This window comes from Lepidochelys kempii, chromosome 7 (genome assembly GCF_965140265.1).
Source record: "Lepidochelys kempii isolate rLepKem1 chromosome 7, rLepKem1.hap2, whole genome shotgun sequence".
NCBI lineage: Eukaryota > Metazoa > Chordata > Testudines > Cheloniidae > Lepidochelys > Lepidochelys kempii.
Window position 1 is genome coordinate 93847092 of NC_133262.1, and position 15769 is coordinate 93862860.

At 44.2% G+C, this 15769-nt stretch overlaps 1 protein-coding gene across 1 annotated transcript in view; it reads right to left on the bottom strand.

Moving 5' to 3' along the window:
• Positions 1-14580, bottom strand: part of PDE6C (phosphodiesterase 6C) — a 53094-nt gene extending 38514 nt beyond the window's left edge. Inside the window, exon 1 of the mRNA XM_073353864.1 lies at positions 14101-14580. Coding sequence (XP_073209965.1) covers positions 14101-14580 — 480 coding nt within the window. The remainder of the gene's footprint in view (positions 1-14100) is intronic.
• Positions 14581-15769: the final 1189 nt, after the last annotated feature.

Consider the following 15769-nt stretch of genomic DNA (forward strand, 5'->3'; position numbering starts at 1 on the left):
TCTCCTATCTATTGTTTTACCTCAGTGTAACTCCACAGTGTCTTCATATAGAATAATGAGAAAAAGCCTGAAATTGTTGATTATAAAACCAAATATATCAATATTTTTCCATAAATTTAGATACTGATAATTTGATCTCAAGTTTTAAATGACTTTAGACTCTGGGCCCAATCTTCCTCTCACTTGCACCAACGGAAATCAAGAGTAATTTTAGTGAAAGCAATGCAGTAAAATCAGTGTAACTGGCAGGAAAATCAGGCCCACTATTTCTGAAAACAACTTGCATATATTTTTCATAAGGCTGGTGCAAATGTGAACATGTGTAATTAAGATCCAGCTTGCATATTTAGACTACCATATATGGAGTCTAATTCTGATACCAGGTTACACCACTGTGAATCAAGGGTAACTGCACTGAATACAATACACCCATTATGGGGTAAAACAAGAGTAAGTGAGTTGAAACACTGCAGATCTTCTGAAGAAGAAAATAAATTAAAAAACTGAAATCCACATTTGAATTTTCTGGAATAATTGTACCATTCATTTATAGTGAATCCAGCCTTAGTTTAAAAATCAGTTCAGAGAGGTTCTCACTGTCTGGTCTTTCCCCGGAAAAGCTATTTGCTCTGTATCTGTCCCCTCCCATGGGCCTCATTCCAGATCTCAGGTTCTTCAATGAAAGGTATGTTTTCTCCTTTAACATTACAGCACATTTTTTGACAAGCCTTGTGTCTTTTGCAATGACCCCTTCTTATTTCTCTACTTTTAGACATCCTGAAAATCTTAAATGTATTCTGACAAAAAAGTTATGCAAAATGTTACAAATATTTCATGGGTTTTTTTTTTTATTGTTTACGTCAGACTTAAAAACAGTGATACAGATCAAAGTTCTGACGGTCTAGACTTCATCCAACCATTTAATGCAGTGTTGACTCAGAAATGTGTATTATCCTATAACATTATCATTAGCTAATCTAAAAGTCTTCAGCATTTATGACTGCATTTACAGGCAAAATACAGACTCAGGTAGACGAGTTCAACTCCCATGCAAGTCTCCGGGTCAATTTCAGTGGTGTAAATTTCTCATTGGGGTAAATGGTATCAGAAATTGGGAACATTGTCATAAGTGGCAATGTCCTGAAACCTGCACTAATATGATGTTCACTGGATGTTTAAAAGAATGTAACTTAGTACTTACACATTTAAGGGGGGGAGGTGGAAAGGGAGTAGCAGAAAAAGCAACTGAAAAAGAGGGTAAGTGAATGTGGGGCCCTCTTCCTAGCAGGCCTGCCTGGCTTCTTTATCCTACTACTAAAGGAGCTGGAAGGAGGGTGGTGTACTGGTTTATTTTACATCCTCCCATTAGTTTCTGTTCCTGCTATAGCCTCTTCTGCCCCTTCTCTGTGATAGCGACACTTATTTTTGGATTCCTGTTGTCAGTGTTACCAGAGACTCAGCCTTTTAAAACAAGATGTTAACAGCTGAGTTACATCAAACTGGTATGCTTTTTACTTTACCTCTTACATACACTAACCTTGTTTTCTGACCAACCTACACAACTGTTATGTGGGCACTGGGTTTTGCTTATGATGATTCAATTGTGAATTTGAATGGAATCAGAAGCATATCTAATCTTGGGTAAGAAAACCGATGAAGTGAGCTGTAGCTCATGAAAGCTTATGCTCAAATAAATTGGTTAGTCTCTAAGGTGCCACAAGTATTCCTTTTCTTTTTGCGAATACAGACTAACACGGCTGTTACTCTGAAACCTATACATCTTTGGTAACTTAAATCACTTGGAGCTAAATCCTGCTTGTTTTATTTACACAAAATTCCCATTGATTTCAAAGCAGGAGAGTAAAGCAGTTTTGGTCTGTATTCTTTGCCATGTAATTTATTAGCAACACAGAAAAACTGAACCCTGATATCTTCAAGATAATTAGGGTTTTTGGAGCTGAAAGTAAGCAGAGAAATAACTGTAATGTCTCTGTAATTTTGTTGTAAAGTAGTGACCATTTTGAGACCTTTGCAAAAGAAGAGCAATCTGTAGGTATGGTTGCTGTAAGTAATCATTTCATAAAAAATAAAGAAAATCAAGCTGACAGGCAGCCTCCCCCTTTTCTGGGAAGCTTAATGGAAATTGGTTCCTGTTTTTAAAATATTTTTTTGTCAGTCAAATGGGTATTGTCTAGTACAATGGGCTGGAATAATTTGTGTCCCTTTTCCAACAAGTTGCTCTTGGGCATGAGAACTGAGGTAGTCTATTTTTTTCTCATGAAGATCAGTATTCAGAAGATTTGCCTAGGAGCAGATACTACTCAAGTTACAACATTCCCAATAAAAAAGATCATTCTGCTCCATTAGTTGATCTTGGGATCTCTTCTTCAAATTCAATTAGCCTTTCAGATCTTCAAGAAGGCAGAGTTGCCGTAGCATTAGAATAGTGCTCTTTCTCCCTCCTCCTCTAATCTTTAATAATCCTGACCTTGTTTCTTGGAAACTCCTTTCCCAAGGCTGATCTAATAATCTCCCTCCAGCTTCCAAAGCTTGGTTTAAGATTCTCCTTCTCCATCAGACACACCTTATTATAATACTGTGTTAATTAGGGAGGTGACAACCCTTTCTCTTCTGAACAGCCAGAGGTTGGAAATGGTGGCCTCTAAGACAATCATTTGCTTTATCCTAAGTAACTCCTCTTTTGTTCTTTTGAAGTTCAGACCTGACCATTACGTTATCTTCCAATGCAATCTACGATAGAAAACTGTTTCCTGGATCCAAAAAAGAGTTCTGATTTCACAGTTCTCAGTATTGGCTTATTTTGAAACAAATTTTCACCATTCATGTAGTATGACACCATTAAAGCTATGTTCTAATTTGGAACACTGTTTCTTGAACTGGAATCTAATTCTTAGTCAAATATATTGCCTTCAATTAGCTATAAATTTGAAAAAAAAATTTACATATTATATACTGGTTTAAATTAAAGAATAAAAGAAAACAATATACTGATCTGACTATAAAATTACATATGTACTTATACTTAAAGGCTGAGACCCTGGATTTATTTGTAAGTCTCCAAAATCCCTGTCTTTGCTGAAGTAGTCCCATAAGTAATAACATCTTTTAGAATTCTGAAATATTGAATGGCTGGCACTGAGAGATGCATGTCCAAAGATGCTCAATAACTGTGCACCTCATTGCCTTCAGTTACACTTACTATATTTCCTGGTTTTTGTTAAGCTAATAGACTCAAGCTATAAGAGTTTATGAGAATCCATTATTTTGCATTTGTATATTAGAGCAATATACTCTACCAATCACTGAGAATAATGAAGCACCATTTGTCAGGACAGCAGACCTGCCTGGCCTTCTGTTTCTCACTACTATTAAATCCTGGATTAAACACTATTAGCTCCAAAGATCAACAGGTCTCTAATCCTCAGGGGGAGGTTTCAGAGTAACAGCCGTGTTAGTCTGTATTCGCAAAAAGAAAAGGAGTACTTGTGGCACCTTAGAGACTAACCAATTTATTTGAACATAAGCTTTCGTGAGCTACAGCTCACTTCATCGGATGCATACTGTGGAGTGATCACTTTAGATAAGCTATTACCAGCAGGAGAGTGGGGTGGGGGGAGAGAAAACCTTTTGTAGTGGTAAACACCCATTTTTTCATGCTTTGTGTGTATAAAAAGATCTTGTGTACTTTCCACAGTATGCATCCGATAAAGTGAGCTGTAGCTCACGAAAGCTTATGCTCAAATAAATTGGTTAGTCTTTAAGATGCCACAAGTACTCCTTTTCTTTTTCTTCACGGGGAGGGAACTGCTGTTGTTACTAAGGTAATTATTGAAAGTCTGGATCTTTTCCTTTGTTTTTCTCTTGTGAACTGTTAGGATGAGGAGCTTCCTCACGTTAATTGGTACTTTTCCAGGTTGAAAAAAGATAATCCTTCAAGAACTGGTTACCAGGTGCTGAAAAGGGGAATGTCTCATGTTTTAAATGATTACTTGCTGTCATTTTGTTCCACAGTCACTTTTCCTATTTGAACTATCTCCTGTCCAGCCCCAAACAATTTAACCTAAAACAAACAAAACAAAAACAAACAAACAACAACCAGGTTTCCTACTAATGTGTGAATCAATTACCAATATGAATTCATAAAACAGTGAACAGTATCTAATATCAGTGTGTATGTATACAAGCACACACATAACATAGTCCCTATACTTTTAAATCAGTTTTCTTTCCTGTTTGCATATTGCCTTTTGTTTTCTTTCCCTTGTAGCCCTATCTTTGAAAGAAGGGGCAAAAACCCCATGGGAGAATCTTGTCATACTGAAAATCCTAAACAGTTTGGACCAGATTCTGCAATTCTTACTCAACTGAATAGTATTTTACTCCACGTGGATTCAGTGGGACTACTCCTAGAACAAAGTCCTACTGTTTTGAGTAAAAGTGGCAGAATCTGGTCCTTTGTTAATATTGAATTAGATATACCACTATCTTAATCTGATTCCTTCCTCACCCCTATGGCCAGGAAGTATTTTGTTACTCTATATTCTTTTCTTTCTTTTATGTGTAGCACTGGTTGGTGCAATAGTCTTTTTAAATATTGGTCCCAAAGTGATTACTTAGTACTGTACTTTAACAATATATGTTGCTGTTGAAATACAGTGTATATCAACATTAGAAATTATTAGACATGACATCTTCTAAAGCAGTGTGGCAACCTTGAATTCTTTGTTGTGCAGTTCATATGCTGGAAGATAATAATGGACCAAATTAATTCCTGGTGTAAGCGCTGTGATGGGGCAAGCTATAGAAAAGTAGTGGGAGATAGATATATTAGCTCCAGGCTAAACAAATCCCTGGTACCAGGATAAGTGAAATGGCAGCTGCTCCTGGTCAATTAAGACACCTGGGGCCAATTAAGAACTTTCTAGAAGGCAGGGAGAAGGCTAGGTAGATTGGGACACCTGAAGCCAATCAGGGGCTGGCTGAAACTGGTTAAAAGCCTCCCAGATAGTCAGGTGGGTGTGCATGTCAGGAGCTGTGAGAGGAAGTTGCTCTGTTGGAGAGGCTGAGTAGTACACACCATATCAGGAACAAGGAAGGAGGCCCTGAGGTAAGGGTGAAGTGGAGCTTGAGGAAGTGAGGGCTGCTGTGGGGGAAGTAGCCCAGGGAATTGTACATGTCATGTTTCTAAAAGGTCAGCTACCGTAGCTGATACTATTAGCATCCTTGGGCTGGAGCCCGGAGTAGAGGGTGGGCCCCCCACCATTGCCCCCGATTAATCACTGAGACTGGGAGACAACAGGGACTGTGCAAGGAAGGATAACTTCTCCTCACCTCCCTCGCTGGCTTATGATGAAAATGGCTCAGTAGACTGTGACCCTTGTCTCTAGAGAGAGGAGGGTTATGTGCAGGGTCACGGTGAGCCTCTGAGGCTAGCGAAATCCGCCAGGAAATGCAGGACCCATGGAGGCAAGGACAGAGCTTTGTCACAACTGGTGTCAGGAGTGGGACTTCATACACAGTGTGGCGGAAGAAAAAGGTTAAAAAAAAAACAGTGCACTGGGGGTTTGGATTTTTTTTTGTTTTGATTTGTTTGTTTGCTTTGTACCACAATGGAGGAGGTGGTAAGAGCTCTGGTACAAGCCACAGCAGCCCAGCAGGAGGCCACCTGGGTTCAGGCAATGGCACAACAGGAGTCTATGTGGCTACAGCAGGAAACCAATCAATTATTGATGAGCCAGGCGACCCAAGATCATGCCCTCTTGAGAGAGGTGGTGGACCAGCTGAAGATCCTCATCACCTAGGCCCGGGGGTCTGACGGGACGCGAACCCTGAGGGCCACTGGTTGTCTGCTAAAGATGACATCAGGAGATGACATAGAGGCATATCTCCTCTCATTTGAAAGGATTGCTCAGCGTGAGGCGTGGCCTCAGGAGCAGTGGGCCAGCATTCTCACCCCTTTTTTGTGTGGAGAGGCCCAGAAGGCCTACTTTGACTTGCCTGCCATGGATGCCACTGACTATACCCGTCTGAAGGCAGAGATCCTGGCACAATCAGGGGTAACGGCCTAGAGGTTCCATGAGTGGAAATACCAGGAGAACAAACCCCCGAGGTCCCAGCTATTCGACCTCATACACCTTGTGCGGAAGTGGTTACAGTCTGAGGTGTGCAGGCCAGAGGAGATTTTGGAGACCCTGGTCATAGACCATTACATGAGGGGACTGCCGCCTGATCTCTGCAAATGGGTAGGCCAGAACTATCCGTCCACGTACGACGAGATGATCACACTGGTAGAAAGATGTATGATAGCCAGGGAACTGACCCGACTACCCAAGGAAGGCCCCTTTCGAAGCAAGCACCCGACCCCAACCCTAGAAGGTTGGGCAGTCAAACCCCCGGGGAGTCCTAGGTGGAAGAAGGCGGGGGGGGGGGGCCGAAAACCAGCAGGGACCCCAGAAGGAAGGGATTGGCCTGAGTGGGGGGAACCCCGGAACTAAACCCCCTAACCCTGGGATAGGGGAGTGATTAAAAGCAATTATAGATGTTATGCATGTGGGTAGTGGGGACACATAGCAGCACAGTGTCCCAGCACCAAGGAGCCTATGCAATGTAACTTGGGGGATTGGGAGACCCCATGCTCCCTTATCCACCTTGTGGGGGTTGCATTAGCCCCGCTTAATTACACCAGGCCAGTGAGGATAAATGGAGTAGAGACTACAGCGCTTGTGGACTCTGGGAGTGCTATCACCCTCATATTGGGTAAGCTGGTAAAAAGTATTCAGCTGCTATGAGCCAAATGCGTAGCAGTGACTTGCGTGCATGGGGCCATGAACCATTACCCCACCATCCCAGTGGAGATAGAGGTTCAGGGAAACCCCATTGAGGTGACTGTGGGTGTAGGTCCTAAACTCCCATATCCTGTAGTCATTGGGAGGGACTATCCAGGGTTTGATAATGTACTCCCCCCGGAGAGGTTGGAGGGAGATGGGGACCCTGAGGACAGTGACTTGTCACTGGGGGAATGTAAACCCCCGATGTTCACTGAGATTTCTCGGGATCTGTTCTCAGCCCTCCGAAAGACCCGGAAGACAAAAAAAGAGAGGAAGGCCATGAAGGCCTTGGAACCTGGATCCTGACCCAGGGCCAGAGGACCTCCCTAGCAGGCAGATGGACGCTAGCAGCCAACAGAGAAACTTCCACCACAGAAGGTGAGCCAGAAGCTGCCCCCAGCCATGATGGTGGCGAGCCGTTGGAAGAAGCAGAAGCCGGCCCCTGGGAGCTTGGGCAGGTTAGTCCTGGGAGAGAGACTTTTGGGCGGGACCAGGCGGAGGACCCCAGATATGATAACACCAGGAAATAGGTGGCTGAGATCGATGGGATACCCGTGGATGGGAAGGTCCGGGGTCCCGGACCTCACTTTATAGTGAAGAAAGATCTCCTGTACCGCATGGTGCAAATGCAGGAGCAAGAGATACAACAACTTCTGGTGTCATGAAAACATCAAAAATCCATATTGAGTCTCGCCCACAGTCACCTGTTTGGAGGACACCTAGGGGTAGAGAAAACTCAGGCACGGATCCTGCGGAGGTTCCTCTGGCCAGGAGTACATGAAGATGTCCAGTGATACTGCACCTCTTGTCCGGAGTGTCAGTTACACAGCCCTCACCCGCACTTGTGGGCTCCTTTGATACCTCTTCCAATAATAGAGGTTCCTTTCGAATGGATAGCCATCGATCTGGTAGGGCCCCTAGAGAAGACAGCTCGGGGCCACCAACATGTGCTTGTTGTACTGGACTATGCAACCCGGTACCCAGAAGCTGTTCCCCTGCGCAACACAGCTTCCAAGACAATAGCTAAGGAGCTAGTACAGATCTTTGCCTGGGTTGGGCTATCCAAGGAGATATTGACTGTCCAAGTTGATGAAAGATCTCTGTTCATTGCTCCATGTACAAGCCCTACAGACCTCTGTATACAACCCACAAACAGATGGCCTTGTGGAAAGGTTCAATAGGACCCTCAAGGCCATGATCAGGAAAGTGGTGAGCCGGAATGGGAAAGATTGTGATACCCTATTGCCTTACCTCATATTCGCCATCCGGGAGGTTCCACAAGCCTCCACGGGTTTCTCTCCATTCGAACTACTATATGGGCACCACCCTCGAGGCATATTGGATATAGCCAGAGAAGCCTGGGAAGAGGAGCCAAATCCCAGAAGGAACATAGTTGAGCATGTACTGCAGATGAGAGATCGGATAGCCCGATTACACCCATTGTACAGGAACACTTGGAGAGAGCACAGGAGACACAACGAACCAAGCGAAGCTTCGACGGTTCCAACCAGGCATCACTGGTGCCCACAGCAGAAAGTAAACTGTTGGCCCAGTGGCAGGGACCCTACGAAATAACTGAAGCCGTAGGAGAGGTGAACTATAAGGTGCGGCAGCCAGGCCGCCGGAAATCAGAGCAAATTTACCACATCAATCTTCTAAAACCTTGGCATGATCGAGAGGCATGCTTAGTCATGCAGGAGACCCTTCCCCAAGAGGATAACTTACACGAGCAAGTGAGGATATCATCCGACTTGACGCCGATCCGAAAGATCGAGGCAGCCGACATGATTAATTGCAACTGAGATGTGTTCTCTACAAAACCAGGGTGGATGACTGAGACCTATCACCATATTCGCACGATCCCTGGAGCCAAGGTAACATTGAGACCCTACCGAATCCCAGAAGTCAAAAGAGAAGAAATCAAGGCCGAAGTAAAGAAAATGTTAGAATTATGGGTTATTGAAGAATCTGGTGGTCCAGTCAGTGGTCCAGTCCCATTGTTCTAGTGCCTAAACCCGACGGTACCATGAGATTCTGTAATGACTTTCACCGACTGAATGAAATATCCCAGTTTGATGCATATCCCATACCACGCATCGACGAACTGGTTGACCAACTGGGTAGTGCCCGATTCTTGACTACACTGGATCTGACAAAAGGGTACTGGCAGATTCCTCTGATCAAAGAAGATAAAGAAAAAGACAGCATTCTCCACTCTGGATGGGCTATTCCAGTACACCGTCCTCCCTTTTGGGCTACATGGGGCTCCAGCCACATTCCAGCGCCTCATGGATAAGCTGCTGCGCCCCCATACTAGTTACGCAGCTGCATACCTAGATGATGTCATCATCCATACGCCAGACTGGGGAACCCACTTGGAGAAAGTTGAGGCAGTACTGTGCACCTTAAGGCGGGCTGGTCTCACTGCTAATCCCGCTAAATGCGCCATAGTGCTAGCAGAGGCTAGGTACCTGGGATATATTGAGGGAAGGGGCATAGTGAAGCCCCAAACAAATAAGCTAGAGGCAATTCAAAACTGGCCCCGGCCGACCCAAAAGAAGCAGGTCCATGCATTCCTAGGCCTGGTAGGCTACTACCGACGTTTTATTCCCCACTTCGCCACTAGGGCAAGTCCCCTAACGGACCTGGTGAAGGCCCGAGGTCCAGACATGGTAAAGTGGACCGACGCAGCAGAGGGGGCATTTACAGACCTTTGGACGGCCCTCTGTAATGACCCCCATACTCATAGCCCCATACTTTAACAGGGAATTTATTTTACAAACAGACGCTTCCAAGGTGGGGTTGGGGGCAGTTCTGTCGCAAATGGTGGGAGAAGAGGAACACCGGTCCTCTACCTAAGCAGAAAGCTTCTCCCAAGAGAACAGAAATATGCAGTAGTCGAGAGAGAATGCCTTGCTGTCAAATGGGCTATGGAGACACTGCATTATTACCTCTTAGGCTGGGGATTTACTCTTGTGACGGACCAGGAACCCCTCCAGTGGATGCAGCGGAATAAGGAAAAGAGTGCAAGGGTCACCAGGTGGTTCTTATCTCTCCAACCATTCCAGTTCCACATATGGCACAGGGCTGGATGCCACCATGGCAACACTGATGGTCTGTCACGAGCATACTGCCTGGCGTCCCAAGTTGCCCAACTCTATGGTGTTGAGCAGGGGACAGGGCAAGACCAGATGGCTATAGAAAAGTAGTGGGAGATAGATATATTAGCTCCAGGCTAAACAAATCCCTGGTACCAGGATAAGTGAAATGGCAGCTGCTCCTGGTCAATTAAGACACCTGGGGCCAATTAAGAAGGCAGGGAGAAGGCTAGGTTGATTGGGACCCCTGAAGCCAATCAGGGGCTCGCTGAAACTAGTTAAAAGCCTCCCAGTTAGTCAGGTGGGTGTGCATGTCAGGAGCTGTGAGAGGAAGTTGCGCTGTTGGAGAGGCTGAGTAGTACACACCATATCAGGCACAAGGAAAGAGGCCCTGAGGTAAGGGTGAAGTGGAGCTTGAGGAAGTGAGGGCTGCTGTGCGGGAAGTAGCCCAGGGAATTGTACATGTCATGTTTCTAAAAGGTCAGCTACCATAGCTGATACTATTAGCATCCCTGGGCTGGAGCCCGGAGTAGAGGGTGGGCCCAGGTTCCCCCCACCACCATTGCCCCCTGATTAATCACTGAGACTGGGAGACAACAGGGACTGTGCAAGGAAGGATAACTTCTCCTCACCTCCCTCGCTGGCTTATGATGAAAATGGCTCAGTAGACTGTGACCCTTGTCTCTAGAGAGAGAAGGGTTACATGCAGGGTCACGGTGAGCCTCTAAGGCTAGCAAAATCCGCCAGGAAATGCGGGACCCACGGAGGCAAGGACAGAGCTTTGTCACAGCACATTAACTTGAACAAAGTTACATAGGGATGAATTCTTTCCCTTCTCCTTAATCGGTGACACACAGTTAAATACTAGACAATGAATATGAAGTGGAAAGTGGTCAGCAGTGGTAAATCCCTACTGTCAGTAAGTCACAACATAAATGTTCTTGAGACATCGGTATGTGAAAATGTTCACTCATTGCGCTCCATGGCCACGTCCACACAACGAGATGATTCTATAGCTATGTATTGTTATTACATCACTAAATAAAATTAAACTGTATATAGGTAGGGCCCTACCAAATTCACGGCCATGAAAAATGCATCACGGATCGTGAAGTCTGGTCTCCCCCCTGTGAAATCTGGTCTTTTGTGTGCTTTTACCGTACACTGTACAGATTTCACAGGGGAGACTAGCGTAAATTGGGGGTCCTGACCCAAAGGGAGTTGCAGGTGGGGTTGCAAGGTTATTTTAGGGGGGTCATGTATTGGCACCCTTACTTCCTCACTGCCTTCAGAGCTGGAAGACCAGAGAGTGGCAGCTGTTGGCCAGGCACCCAGCTCTGAAGGCAGCAGCGCAGAAGTGAGGTTGGCAATACCATCTCACGCCACCCTTACTTCTGCACTGCTGACTTCAGAGCTGGGTGGCCAAAGAGTGGTGGCTGCTGACTGAAGGCCCAGCTCTGCAGGCAGCAGTGCAGAAATAAGGGTGGCAATACCAGACCAGGCCATCCTTACTTCTGCGCTGCTGGCACCGTCTCTGCCTTCAGAGCTGGGCTCCCAGCCAACAGCCACCGCTCTCCAGCTGCCCAGCTCTGAAGGCAGCGCCGCTGCCAGCAGCAGGACAGAAGGAAGGGTAGCAGTACTGCAACCTCCCCTACAATAAGCTTGTGACGCTCCACAGCTCCTTTTTGGGTCAGGATCCCGACAGTTACAACACCCTGAAATTTCAGATTTAAATAACTGAGATCATGACATTTATGATTTTTAAAATTCTATGACCATGAAATTGACCAAAATGGACCATGAATTTGGTAGGGCCCTATATATAGGTGTAAATGATTTCATAGATTCCAGGGCCAGAAAGGCCCATCGTCATATTTTTGCTTAGCACTCAGGTAGTGGACAGACCTGTTTTCCTGGAAGCACGCAGAATGCAATTTGAATGAAAACGACTCCCTTTTCAAGACTACATGATAAGGATTTAAGGTCTGATCAGCAGGAGCTCCTGCTTCAGTATTATAATTAACCCATGACATAAGAAATGTTACTGATTAATAGCCCAATCCTGCAGTCCCTACTTAGGTAAACCTCGCAGTGACGTGAGTGGGAGTTTTGCATGAGTAAGGAGTGTGAGTTTGGACCCTTTAACTCTTTTACTGGTAGAATGGAGATGTTGATCATTTTAAGGATTGCACAATTATTTTTAAAGGCCAAATCTTGGTCCCATTGAAATCTATGGGAGTTTTGCAATTGACTTCAGTGGCACCAGGATTTGGCCCCGAAGTTTCTAGTGCTGCTGTATTGGCATAGACTTCAGTTTCCCTAATAAATGCATGTATGAGTAAAAATACAATAATTTCATTAATTATATTAAATTACTTTTAAAAATTGGTTGGTTGAATAATAATTGGACATCAGACCTTGGCTCTATTACGTTCCCAGAACATACACACAGAACCACTAATGGGGCAAAAAGAACATTGTGATCTTATTTAAAAACATTCAGATTATTTTTAGCTTGGCACAGTTTTTTGGACACAGAACAGAAGAACAGTAGAACTAGATGAGCCGCCCCACTGCAAGCAGCCTTACACATGATCATATGAAGTGAACAGTGCAAGGTCTAAAGAAATGCACATCTTTCTTGATCCTCTTGATCTTTTCTCACATAATCAGCCTTATGAATTTAGAAGGATTATCCACCAGTCTCTCCATTTGTCGGTAAGAGGCAGTAAGTAGGATACTCTGTGTCACAAAAGCAGCAGCATCTTAGCAGTCAGTCAGATATTGGGCCCAATCCTGCAGTACTTTGACTCCCAAAATTCCCATTGACTTCAGCAGGAGTTTAATCTATGTAATGACTGCAGGTCTGAGCCTTTTGTTTTTTAAAAATTAGGAAAAGTTCTTTTCACACATACTTGTCTCTTTTCTTGAGTTTTAATAATAGCCTGAAACCAGGCCAATATAAGCTTGTAATTAAAATAGCCTTGATTTTGGCTGACTCTTAGCAATATGATTAAATGTAAAATGTCTTGTTTATCTCTATGAAGCCATGGATAGTTGCAATCCATAAAGGCTCCCATTGTGCATTGTTTGTACACTCAAAATTCTCATTGAATTCAGGATCAGGCCTTCTTTCTCTAAAACGGCACTGAATTTTGATATAAAACTATGAATTAAATGTCGAGGAGCCAGATCCTCAGCTGATCTAACTGGCATAGCTCCACTGGAGTATTCCACTTTACACCAGCTGATGTCTGGTGCTGAGAGGTTTACAGACGAAATGCCATCATTCGATAACTTAAATTCAGCAAGTCTGCAGATGTCAATATCCATGAGAGAACGTGTCTGCTTCCCCATTTATTTCAGAGCAGACATTCTGAAGCTGTCTTCGTTCATACATTTGGAATTGGAGTAATGCTCGTCCTATGATACTTATGATGTAACCTTTGTCTAAGTTACAAGTGAAAAGGATGAGTCTGTGAAAATAGATTAGGTGCTCTGAAAGGTGATGAGCAGATCTGACCAGTTATGTCTCAGCTAGAGACGGATCTGAACCGAAAGCCAGGGTTTTAACACCCTCAAGCTTTCTGGGTGTTTTACATTGAAAACTAGACTTCAATCTGAATACTCTGGTTTGTGCCCATCTTTTCTCTCAGCTCATTCACCGCCTTAAAAATCACTGCCAGCTCAGACTACCAGACATGCAGTGACCTAGGGAAGCAAAATGCTAATAACTGATCTATTCAGTAACGGTCTGAATGGGTGACTATGGAATAATAAGGGAGAACATTTATCACTTTGCTTAGGACAACAGAGAGGAGCCTACCTTGGTCATTAAGGATTCAAATTTACATCAGTCCCAAACTAATCTGATGTCCTCCTCCTTGTTGCACAGTAAATTATTTACATCACAAATGTTGAATCAGGAAATATGAAGTAACAAACCACACTAGATAAAATGACCCCACCTGATTTTAAACTTCATATGCCGTTGGTTTTCTCATGTTTCTCATTCTGGGTTTCTGTCTCCTGTTTGGGGTTTGGCACTTTGAGGAACAAGTCTATGCAAAAACCCCATTCTGTACCATAGGCCTTCTACAAGAAATTCAGCAAAGGAATAGAGACCCAGGCCCCAGAACAAGACACTCACTTACCTTTTTCACATCAGGTACATTAAAAAGCTTCTTGGTATGAGCAACCCATCCCACTAGCCCAATGTCCAGAGGAAAAACAATCTCATTGTCTGGGGCCACCAGGTTCTCCTCAAACTTGGAGGTGGCGGTGATATTGAAAAGTCTGGTGGCAACCTCAGGGGTGCCATTGCGGGCACGGCAGATGAACATGCTACACCGGTCAGCTGCCACCAGCTGTGCCAGCCTCTGTAGGGCCTTGTGTACTATCTTCTCCATGCTGCTTGCTTCCTCCTGGATTTCTGTCAGCAGCTCAAAGAGCAAATGAGACTCCTCCAGCCGGGACATCTCTTTGAAGGAAACTCCATCCTTCACTTCCCCAGGGCTGACTTTGAAGACAGTTCCCAGCACTTCTGCCCTCAGCTTTCGATCGAAATACTCCTTGGCAAACTGGGGGTTGTTCTCTAAGTATTTCTCAACATCGTCTTTATTTATCCCACCCATTTTGTGTGGCTCTTTCTTATGGCTTTTTAGAACTGCATCACCCTAGAAGAAGGAGCAGCAGCAAGAAGTCCAAATCTGATGCTAGTAGGAAAAAAGTCCGTTGCACATACTGTAGCGGTCACGGGCATAGTACAGTAGGCTTGCTCTGTGGCTTCCAAACCTTCTGGAACCCTTGAGATATGACAGAAGGCACTGGCTTAGTGTCTTCTTAGTGTGGGATCTTGGAGGCTGCTAATTAAAGAGATGTCAGGACACTAAACCCTTGAGCACTCTTAGCTCATAAATCCCAAGGGAATCATTTTAGCATTTTAAACTAACCAGTCCGGTCTTAGGCTCTGTGCGGCAGTGTGATAATGAGTAAATATGTTCATGTATATACACACATGCTCTCTCTTGCATATGCTGTATGACGTACTGTACAAAAGGTTTCCATTGACAGTTAATGTGGGGAATGCCTCTTAGAATCTCTCCCCATATGTTTGCAAATTATTGCTGCATGTACATACATGTGCTCAGACATGCACATGAACAGACACACGTGATTGCGGGGTGAAGAGGGAATAGAAAACAGAGTTGCATAGTAAAGTTGCTTAAAATTTCAAGATTTTCTTCCCTTCCAGGTAGTTAAGAACTATAAAGCTATACATGGGCCTTACACAGGAAAAGCCTGTTCAAGTCAAAGGGTTTTTACCTGTGTAGGGATGGAATGAAAGCCTTAGGATTTGGTACAGTAAATGCAGGAAACCAAACAGGACTGCCATGTTACTTTTTTTTTTCTTTTGGTACATAGACATGATCTAAAAAAAGGGTAAAATAAAGAAAGTGACCAAATGCAAATTACAGTGTTAAACCTTATTGGCAAAATCCTTAGTCTGCCCAGAGTTCCATATGAATGAAATACATATGGTTGTATTTCTATTGTTGTCCAGTCATCTGCCTCTAATCATCCATGCGATAAAAACATTAATTAAAACCACAAATTGCACAATGACAAAACATCTTATAAAAGAGTTGCATTAAATGTGCTCTCTAACCAACTTAAACTGTCTCTTTTCCCCTGATCCCTCAGGAAAAGTCTGGTTGAATGGACAAGACTCACAACATGTCCGGAATGTCAACACACTTGGGCTCTCTCTCACACTAGGGTGGGCAGCGAGTGAGTTCTGGAGTTCACCAGAACACTCTGCAA